The sequence below is a fragment of the Austrofundulus limnaeus genome, unplaced genomic scaffold, assembly GCF_001266775.1.
Source record: "Austrofundulus limnaeus strain Quisiro unplaced genomic scaffold, Austrofundulus_limnaeus-1.0 Scaffold471, whole genome shotgun sequence".
Taxonomy (NCBI): Eukaryota; Metazoa; Chordata; class Actinopteri; order Cyprinodontiformes; family Rivulidae; genus Austrofundulus; species Austrofundulus limnaeus.
The window spans coordinates 11,220-21,413 of record NW_013952873.1 but is presented as its reverse complement, the minus strand read 5'-3'; the positions used below and the strand labels follow the sequence as shown (position 1 = coordinate 21,413).

The following is a 10,194-nucleotide window of genomic DNA, read 5'->3' as shown; positions in this document are numbered from 1 at the left end:
ACTGTAGCATTAGCGTAGCAAAGATTCTTACTAAGCCAACTCTGGTTAGCTGTGCCCACCTCTGAATATTTGTAAAATTCAATAAATAACCATCTATATAGCAGCCATCTTGAAGTGTCTCATCTTGAAGGTTGAAGATGTAAATACAGTGATTACACCAGCCTGCAGATTGTGATATTTTGCTGACAGACATGGCTAACAATCTTACACAAGCATGAACAAACTGCACCACTCAAACTTGATTGAAGCTGTAAGTGTAGGAACCCTGGATACTTCCTGTAGGATTTTTTTGTGTCTTCGGTTGTGTTACATTCACAATAATCAAACTTCTTCCAGGATTTTCAGTTGTTTTGTTTTGAGCTACAGAAGAAAAAAAAATGGTTTGAGCTCAATAAAATTAAAATTCAAAGAACTGGTGATTTAGGCTCTTTATTAGTGTATCTGTATTATCTGGTTTTGAGGAAATACATTGAGTTGCTCTGTTGTGACTACACACTTCCTCTGGATGTTTCTGTTGAAAATAAAACCTAGAACGTTTGTCGTCATGAATAATATTTATTTGGCTCGACAGGAGTAAACACGAAAACATTGTCCTTTTCTTCCTGTGGAAATAAGTCCAGTTAAAACCCCACTTTGAGTTACTTTAAACGTCCCCCTCCCAAGTTATGATGCATCCAGTCACGCGAATGTGCAGTCGATCGGTCTCTGTTTCAACAGGTCAGGTGCGGGTTGTTGATGCCCCTCCACAGCTTCTCGACCTGATGTGGCAACCGCTGGTGAATCAGGAGGTTCGCTTTGTGCACGCAGACGTTCTCGCGGTCTTCCTTCCTGACGTCGAAAGTCTGAAATCCTCCATGGCTATTGGGGGAAACCCCCAGAGCCTTCATGAGCATCCCCACGTAGACGTCGTCGATGGGGAATAGGGGGAGTATCTGTGAAACTGTGAACAGAGGCTTCAGCAGGGCTCCGGAGAAGAGAAACCCACCACCGCCGGCGTAAGCGGGGTAGGGGCCGTTATAGAAGCTGTGAGGGATGTAGTATTTGCTTCGAGGGTCTCTGAGGGGGCTCGCCGTGCTGATGACTTGTCCGGCATACAGCTGAGATGCTTCGTTAGTGTCCAGGGACTGCAAGTACTTGATCAGTCCAGGGGTGTTGACGAAGACGTCATCGTCCCCGCTGAAGATGAAAGAAACAGAGGGGCAGTTTTTCACCGTCCATTTGAGAAACATGTTCATCTTGAGGGTCAGGTTCAGCAGAGAGTCGTCAAAGTCCCACTGCAGGATGTCCTCAAAGTGTTTGGCTTCGAACGACAGCAGCGTGCTGAGGTCCGGGTCGTCTGGCGCCATGTTCCCCATGAGGAACATCAGGCGCACCCTCATGCCGCCCTCGTACACACCTTCATGCCCCCAAGTTTCCCTCACTGCCTGCCTCCTCTCGAAGTTTCTCGGGGACGACTTGATGGCCAAAAGCAGAGTCTGGTTATCCCTCACCGCCCTGACGCACTTGTACGGCTGGTCGATCAGCAATGGCGGGGACAGGCAGTTCATGCCCCGCAGGAACTCCTGCATCATGCCTGGGTAGGAGTCGAAATCATGAACGTTGAGTTTCAGCAGCTCCCAGTTCTCCTCCCTGCACACGGACCAGTGGGGCTCCCTTCTCCTGGGTCTCTCCCCGTTCTCCAAATTCTTCATCGCCGAGTACAGCAGGCGATTCCAGTAGGCGCTATCCTTGGGGATGATCTGCCTCAGGTCGTTGGAAACCGTCACAATGTGCACAACGGCGGGAATCGTGGTGAAGTCCTCCTTCCTGGAGACGTTCTTGGTGGCCCTGACGGTGGTGGTCATCTCCAGACGGAAGTTCAAGTAGAAGAAAAGGAGAAATGATGTGACGACGAGCATGGCGCTGAAGGTTCTGACTCGCCTCATTGGCTCGGGAGAGGAAACAAGGTAGCCCAGAGAGCTGCTCTAGATGTGAATCATCTCTCGGAGGGAAGAAGCTTGATCTGGTCTCAGGTTACACTTTTTCTGTCAGGAGGTGACACCCTGGAGATTCCTGCGAAGCAGAAAAATTTCAAATCAGAACACCTTAAAAAAGATAAACATTCTGGACATGAAGTCAGTCAGTTTATGACTGACTTCATGACTCTAAAGTCATTTTATGGTCAAGGAAATAAGACAAATGCATAAAAGAAGGTAGTTTAAAGACCTTTGGCTACAGATTTAGATCAGTGGTTTCTAATCTTAGCAGGTTTGACACAAACACCATGGTTTCTTTATGACCATTTTCTGGTTAACGAATATTGCCACAATGACAAATTATATTTATCCAATTAGAAATGCACCTCTCGTAACTATGGCAAAAATGGGTTTGTTTTATTTCCAGAAATCATCTCAAGATCCCGAACTACTTCATGGGTCAGGTCCATAAACCAACGTTGGGAATTGCATCTTTAGATTTTACAACCTCCCTTGGACCACCAGCTAAAGCTTTTCAGTTGCATTTAAAAAAAAGATTTTCAGCTTTCCTTGTAGACGTTTTACTATCCGTACTTCATCAGAACTTTAAAGACTATAAAACGACAAAGTGTTAAACTTGGAGCATTCAAATCACTACCAGCTTTCAGTTTGTTTCACTGTTCTAAGATAAACAAAACGAGTCTTTCAAACTTTTCTAGACTCATTTCTTTTGAAGGAATGCACGTCACGCTGTCTTTCATGCCATTTGTTTTTAGTTGTGTGCTTAAAAAAAGAAACATATTTTGGTCAAACCCAACGAGAATGTTGACAGGTAAGATGTGGAAACACCCAGTCCAGGATGACTCAGCTAATATCAAAATTGTATCAATATCAGTGAGCTGTAGATCTAAACTCAGTGACACCTTTGAGTGTTCAATGTCATCAGTGATTAAGTGTTCAGCCAACAATGACTCCATTTGTCTAAAGAAATAAGAAAAAAGTTACACATTTTATGGCTTTCAGAAGACATGACTCAGCAACTAACACCTAATTTTAGTCGTAAAAGAGAATTGGACTTTTTTTTTTTTCGTTGTATCCTTGGGCAAGACACTTCACCTGCCTTACCTACCGATGGTGGTCAGAGGGTCCGGTGACGCCAGTGTATGGCAGCCTCGCCTCTGTCAGTCTGCCCCAGGGCAGCTGTGGCTACACTGTAGCTTACCATCATCAGTGTGTGAGAATGGGTGAATGTCTGTCAAGTGTAAAGCACTTTGGGGTCTTAAAAGGAACCTAAAAGCGCTCTATAAGTTCAGTCAGTCCAAACATACATAAAGTACTTAAAATAAATTAAAAGTGGAAATACTTTAACAGAAAATTACTTTGTAAAAAATTGTACTTCAGTAAAAATGTCCAAACTGCTCACAATAATTGAGAAACAGAAGTACTTTTACACGCAAGTGTTGAATTTACTTAGCCAAACTGGTTCCACTAAACCCAGTTGAGTAAATTGATATAATTGAATTACATTTACTCAACACTTCATAGAGTATAAACAACTCACGAGTTCATTGTATTTAAATTTGTAACGAGGTGTTGAATTTTAAAGAAGTACACTTTGAATTGGCTAAAGAAATAAATGTTACCAAAAAAAATAGGCTACTGTAATGAAGTAAAAGTACTTATTACCATACATCCCTGGTATCAAATACAGGCATTATTGTTATTATTATTATTATTATTATTATTATTATTATTATTATTATTATTATTATTATGTTATCATGGCAGCCATCTTGAAAAGGGATCTTAGCATGCTGGGATAACTTGCCACAGCAAACATTTGTTCAATATTTGTCAAATTAACTAAATTAGTTATTTTTGTGTTGGCCAACAGGGATTAGCATGGCAACCATCTTGTATTGGTTTATATTCAGTGGTTACTTTATGCAATTATTTCACTAAACAGATACTTTGTTTTCCATTAAACTGAGGTGCCTTATACAGACATTTGATAAGATCCTTTTTCCTGTCATTAGCACCCATTGAACCCAATTATCTTGGTAATTACGAACAATGAATAAATTTTGCATTCTTAAATTAAAAATTATATTTATTTTAATTTAGTCAAAGAATAAATAAAATTTAACAAAACCCACTAATGTAATGGGTCTATTATTTTACAATACACTAAATTGACTAGTTTGTGTTCATTTTAAATAGGTATTTTTAGGGTAGAATTAAATGATTGCTGCACCTTACTGCCCAGCCCACTATGCTCAAACCAATTAATTAGTTTTTAAACTAAATAAGGACATTAATTACAGATTTAACTAAACTGAATACTGCCTATTTAAAAATCAGCTTAAGTTTAAACAAACAAATCTCTGATGCATCGTTTAGTCGTAAATTGGATCATTTTAAAGCTTATAAACGTACTTACAGAGCGACAGAAAAGGTGCAGGAAAAAAGGCGCAGAAAGTAAGTTTCTGCGGGTTTCTAAAGGTTTCATGCAGGTCATGAAAAAAGTCCCGTAAAGTTAAAATGTTCCCCTCATGTTTCCTCCCCGGCAGCAGGTTGTAACGATGCGAAAAGATCCAGGTGCCGGAGCACCAGACTGCCGGTAATTAAGTCACGCGCAGGTGGGGGAAGCCACGCCCACTGAAACAGCAGCCTCTTTATTCAAACAGGAAGCATCAAATCAGTCAGTTATCACAGTGTTCTGATATGTAAAATCGTTTTCTTTCAATTTTTTTCTTTTGCATCTCTTACAGGCAGTGAAATGGATTTATCAACAAAATAAAAAATAAGATATATCTAACACAAAGTCCTCCCCAGTCCACATCATGCTCACAAAGTTGTCAAATTCTGGATTTAAAGCCTTTGAAATGAGGGAAAAAAGGAGAAATAATTACAAAAGCATGCATTTTTTTAAATTTAATTTAATGTGGCCGCCCACGTCCTGAGAGCTGATTAAGGCAGGAGGGGGATTTCAGTTTATTTCAGACATTTTGACCTGAAAGAGCAGGAAGGACTGGTTTAACAAGGGCCGCTCTTGAGCCAGGAAGTTCTGTTCGGTCCAGAACTTCCTGCAGAACTTTATTTCTCCTTTAAAAATAATTTAAATGTAGAAAACATATTAGAGTTTTGGTGCGACACAAGCAAGACAAGCTGGGAAAAAGCTATGGGAGACAAAAATATAATAAAATAAAAAATATCAACATAAAAATGTAACAAAAATTAATCTAAAATATTTTATATTTATTATTCTAACAGATTAGTAACAGTTAAGGTTTGTGGGCAACTGGTGTGAAGTAGGGGTGTGGAAGGTGCTGCAGCACCCCCTGCTGGATGCAAGACAACACAGAGGTGATAATCCATCAGTTTTTATTTTTATTCATGTCATCTTACCGGGGGTCATGGGCTGACGTCCGTCCCCAGCAGGGGCATCTTGGACATGTCTCCAGTCCATCACAGGGACACATGGAGACAACTGGGACAAACACTCAGGCTCAGACTAATTAGAAAATAATTATGTTTAAGTGTAAAATTTTGCAGCCTTCATATCTGCAATACAATCTGAGTCGATTGAAGGGTGTTCCGGAGCAGAAATGGAACGCGGCCCGTCAGCTTTCCTGCCTCTTTCGAGCCAAAATGTCCGCCGTGGAAAACCCTCCCTCGCTTCTTTCATGGAGACGAAGCCGAGTTTATTTACAAACGAACTCCAGCCGCTCCACTTACACAACCTCATTTCAATTTGTTTATTCTAAAGCAAGTTATGCAAAATATATTTAATATTAGATCAAACGGTTAGTAATGTTGCTTTCTCTCGTCCATCACAGAGCAATGAAAACAAAATAAAATCTTTATGATACAGGTATGCTGGTAGGTTTTTTTTTTTTTTTTTTTTGGTATTGCATCAGAAGTCTGAATAATCTGACCAGAACGTGGTTCAGGAAATCAGGAAAAATAGTGTTCGCACGTATAAAGACTTTTTGTCACGAGTGGTATACAAAGGCGAGAGAAAAATACTGCCGGAGGCAAATGTTAAGAGCTGCAGGGGTGTGAGCGAGAGGCAGGCGGCGAACGCTGGGGGTGAGTGGGAGGAGTCAGCGGAGGTCGCTCTCGTCGTCCTGTATGGTCTTCTTGATGCGTAGCAGCATGGTGGTGAGCCACTGGTCCAACCGGGAGATGGTGTCGAACTCTTTCACCTTCGAACGAACAAGAAAACGGTTTATTTTCAAAAACAGACAAACCTGTTCACATGAATAAAGAGAGATCAATCTGATGAATAAATCCCCCGCATGAAGAAGAGCTTGATTTTAAATAATATTAAAATAATAAATAGACCAGTTTTCTTTCTTAAAGAGCTCCCCTTTCATGTCACTTCCTGTTTCACTTTAGTTGAGCCAAGAAAAAAAAACATGCAAGTTATGTGAAAAAATGAGTAAGATCATGTGTATTATGTCAAGTTTTTTAAATATAAAGTTTTCTTTGACATTCTGTATTTAAAGGATATTTACGTTTCAGACACAACAGGATAAAAAAATGCACAAGCTAAAAAAATTAAGTTCACTCACCGAATCAGTGTAGGCGTCCACGTTCTGTTCTTCGTATGCGTCGAGAAGTTTCTGATTGACAAACAAAACAAAAATTAATAAATAGTCACGCAGTCGAGACTCCAGAGGAATCAGCTGAAGCACAACAAATTAAAACTTTTAGCCTGATTTTCTGTCTACAGACTACAGCTGCACGATAAATCGTCTGAGCACCATCATTGCCGTGTCACACTGCAGGTCCTGTGATGTAGGAGGCAAATTAAATCAACAGGTTGTCTAGTTGTGGCACTAAATGGTCAAGTGTTACAGCTTTTATTTTGATGAGTTGCTTTGTGTCAAAGAAAGCTACAACTGATTTTGTTGTGACACTTCAGGGACCTGGAGGAAAAGAGGTAAAATACGGTTAGCATGAACGCTAACGTTAAATAAAAAGAGGAGCGTTTGTTTCATTTTGTGTCAGTTTTCAAATATCTTGCAGCTCGACTACAGACGCCTTTTGGGAACGCTGACTCAGGTGTTTCTGTTGGAGGATTAACGAAACAAAAACCCAGACAAAAACTGACGTGCCTACCTTCAAAAGCTTGCACTCTCTGGAGTCTGAGAACGCCGGAAACATCTCCTCGTACTTCTGCACGGCGAGCTGTGAGACGACAAGGAGGAACGTTAGAACTCTCGTAGCTCACATTAAGTCAGCTCTGCGTCGTTTACCTTTGCGTTCAGCATGTCTACGCAGAAATGACACAGGGCCGCTTTGAAGAAGTGATCCTTGGCGCTGTATTTCAGGAGCGTGCTGTCCATCGCGTAGGTTCCCACCTGAAAAGCAAAACAAATAAGCACTTCCTGTTTGTTTCGCAGCTGCAGACGGATGAAGAGCGTCTCGCCTCACCTGCTCATAAATCTCTATGGCTTTCGGGTACTGCTCCAGCTGAGCGGCGTAGGTCGCCACTTTCAGAAGGCACTTGTTCGCCGAACTGAAAACAACAACAAAAAAATCTAACTTTTAGCTCAATGTGTGACATTTAACAGACGTGCACAAACAAAAATCAAAACATCGATATCATAAATGTCACTTTCCAAACAAAAATAATCACCTGGTGGATTCTTCACCTTTGTAATAATCTGCTGCTTGTTCATAATGAGCAATAGCCTGAAAAAGACAGAAGTCGACGTCTTTAAAATGTTACAAAAAGTTAAAATTAAATCTTCTGCAGCATCGGCGAGTCTTTTTGTCTTCCAGACCTTGTCGATGTCCACCAGTTCTGTCTCGTAGATCTCTGCGATGCTGATGTGATGTTTGGCTGCGATGGTGAAACGACCCTAAAATTAAAAAATAAATAAGCAAATTATGAGACGAAGAAAAAACACAAAATGATTCCCCCAAAACAAAAAAACTCACCATATCTGTGTAGATTTCAATAGCTCTGTTCAGACAGTTTATGGCCTCTGTGGAGAAAAAACTGATTTAAAATCCAGTCTCACAAAAGTTGATTATTGGGATAGTAATTATAGTCATTTTTATTGCTTTTTCTCAAATTAATAGCAAAATAATCCAGAACCACTTCACAACAAGAACACCTTCTTTGTTAAGTACTGTAATAAAATGTGACAGTGCTGGAAACAAACTACTTTTAGAAACATTTAAACTGAACAATGTCGAATCAGAAACAGATGATTTGGAAATCTTTTTTTTTTCTTTTTTTTTGGTAATTGATGTACGTTTCAGCAGTCAGTTCCCTGACTGTGGTAATTAAAAATCACCTTGTGGGTCTGCTTTTTTGAAGGCGTTTCCAGCATCTATGAGGTTGGTCGCTGCGTCGTGCTTGCTCTGCATTTGTAGGTGGAGGTGAGCGGCTTGGGAGAAAGCGTTTCCAGCAGCTGAAACGACAACATTTGATGGTGAAACAGCAAACGCTCTGATATTTATGAACGAGAAAATAAATAAAAGATGAAAAATTGCATTCTTACCACACCAGTTTTTGGCCATTTTGTACATATTTGCTGCCCTCACATAGAGATCACAGGCCTCTTCCAGCTTGGAGGAACTTCTGTGTGACAAAAAAAAACATATATCTTTTAAACTAAGCCAGATAATCATTCAACAATATTATTTTTTTCTTATGATACAGAATTTAAAAAAGATATTTTCATAGTCTTTCAATAATACGAACATGTCTGGAAACATTCATACAAAATCGGACAGAAAGGTATTTTGTAATTGTTTTATATTCAGACTTATATTGTTTTATAGTGAATTTACATAATAAAAATGTGTCAGTGTCTAAAGCTAAACTTAATTTCTACAGTATTTCTACTTGTAAGTAGTCAGGCATTTGTAAATTATTAGTCTTGGTGGTTCTTCAGGTTTTTGGAGTTTTCCTTTGGACAACACCTGCTTTTAGTTTTGAGATTTTCAGAGGAACGTGTTTGTCAGGCCAGCCTAACATGACTTGCACATTTTTACACACAAAAAGCTCCTTATTAAAATAAAAAGTTGAGTTTAGTCTAAATATAACAGACAACTGAACAAAGTACGAGATTTTATTTTGATCATTACACCTTTTTAGCAGGTTTTGGTTCATAATTTTTTTTCCCGTTTCATTTAGGGGGTGTTAGCCTGTCAAACGTTATTACAGTAATTTACAGCCACTGTATAATAAAGCACAACTGGTTAGCGTAGCTTAATATAAACTTAGACTAAATTTGATGCAATTTAATCATTTAAATTCTGCTTTAATAAACAAATGACACACATGTGACCTGCACTAATCGATGTGTCCAGTAGGTGGCGCCAAAGCAGCAACACCGCAGCAAAATCTATTGAATTTCAACCTTATAACCTTGTATTTATTTCTTATTATAACCAGTTTAGAGCCTGAAGGTCTTCTGCTGTATCTGGTTCAGGTAGAACAATATATAAGTGTAATTCTCCCTGTTTAAGGCTGCCAACAGCAATATTAGACTCTTAGTTTGTTAAGTGTAGTTTGCCATCATCAGTGTGTGAATGTGAGTGTGAATGGGTGAATGTCTGTTAGTGTAAAGCGCTTTGGGGTCCGGAGGGACTTGAAAAGCGCTCTATAAGTTCAGTACCATTTACCATTTACCATTTAGTTGTTTCCAGACGCGCAGAGATCCAATAAATAGCGAAGAGGAATCATACATTTGCAGACAAACACGTTAAATGCAACATAACAAGGCTTATTCCGGTGAGATTTTTGTAATTTCATCAGCAGGTCGGTAGTTAACTGACCATCTTCCGCTTAGGTGGCCCTCAGCTTTGACACCGGAGCCGACTAGCTACTGGCTAGCTGACATGGTACTCACCCAAACAGCGACCCGAAAAACGACTGAGAAGATTTTAATTTTTTCTCCGCCTCCGCCATTAAAGCCGCAGCTTCCTTTTCTTTCCCGCTGTTGTCCATTTTTTTATGTTACTTTCTTTTTAACCCCCGAACCTAACGAGGGGCGACTAATTGCGAAAGTCAACAAAGTTGCTAAGTAGAAGCGCTAGCAAAGCGTCACATCAGCAGCTTCAGTCACGTGACTGAAAGGAGGCGGAGCCGTACTGAGGCATTCATGTGCAGCTCGGAAATGATATGTTTATTCTTTCTTTCTTTCTTTCTTTCTTTCTTTCTTTCTTTCTTTCTTTCTTTCTTTCTTTCTTTCTTTCTTTCTTTCTTTCTTTC

At 39.8% G+C, this 10,194-nt stretch overlaps 2 protein-coding genes across 3 annotated transcripts; both read right to left on the bottom strand.

Moving 5' to 3' along the window:
- Nucleotides 1–535: 535 nt before the first annotated feature.
- Nucleotides 536–4,579, bottom strand: b3gnt2l (UDP-GlcNAc:betaGal beta-1,3-N-acetylglucosaminyltransferase 2, like). The gene is made up of 2 exons (XM_014025365.1): nucleotides 4,396–4,579; nucleotides 536–2,052 (listed from the first exon to the last, which is right to left on the bottom strand). The coding sequence occupies exon 2, from the start codon at nucleotides 1,923–1,925 to the stop codon at nucleotides 711–713; it is 1,215 nt and encodes a 404-aa protein (XP_013880819.1). The 5' UTR covers nucleotides 1,926–2,052; nucleotides 4,396–4,579; the 3' UTR covers nucleotides 536–710.
- A 743-nt stretch (nucleotides 4,580–5,322) lies between these two features.
- On the bottom strand, nucleotides 5,323–10,057 carry napab (N-ethylmaleimide-sensitive factor attachment protein, alpha b). 2 transcript variants are annotated; one of them, XM_014025366.1, is made up of 11 exons: nucleotides 9,833–10,053; nucleotides 8,477–8,556; nucleotides 8,270–8,386; nucleotides 7,908–7,954; nucleotides 7,751–7,828; nucleotides 7,603–7,658; nucleotides 7,398–7,482; nucleotides 7,220–7,324; nucleotides 7,083–7,151; nucleotides 6,533–6,583; nucleotides 5,323–6,163 (listed from the first exon to the last, which is right to left on the bottom strand). In XM_014025366.1, the coding sequence occupies exons 1-11, from the start codon at nucleotides 9,928–9,930 to the stop codon at nucleotides 6,062–6,064; spliced, it is 888 nt and encodes a 295-aa protein (XP_013880820.1). In that variant the 5' UTR covers nucleotides 9,931–10,053; the 3' UTR covers nucleotides 5,323–6,061. The 2 variants fall into 2 exon arrangements, with proteins under 2 accessions (XP_013880820.1, XP_013880821.1); XM_014025367.1 differs by having other exon boundaries at nucleotides 5,703–6,163; nucleotides 8,477–8,553; nucleotides 9,833–10,057.
- Between the last annotated feature and the right edge of the window lie 137 nt (nucleotides 10,058–10,194).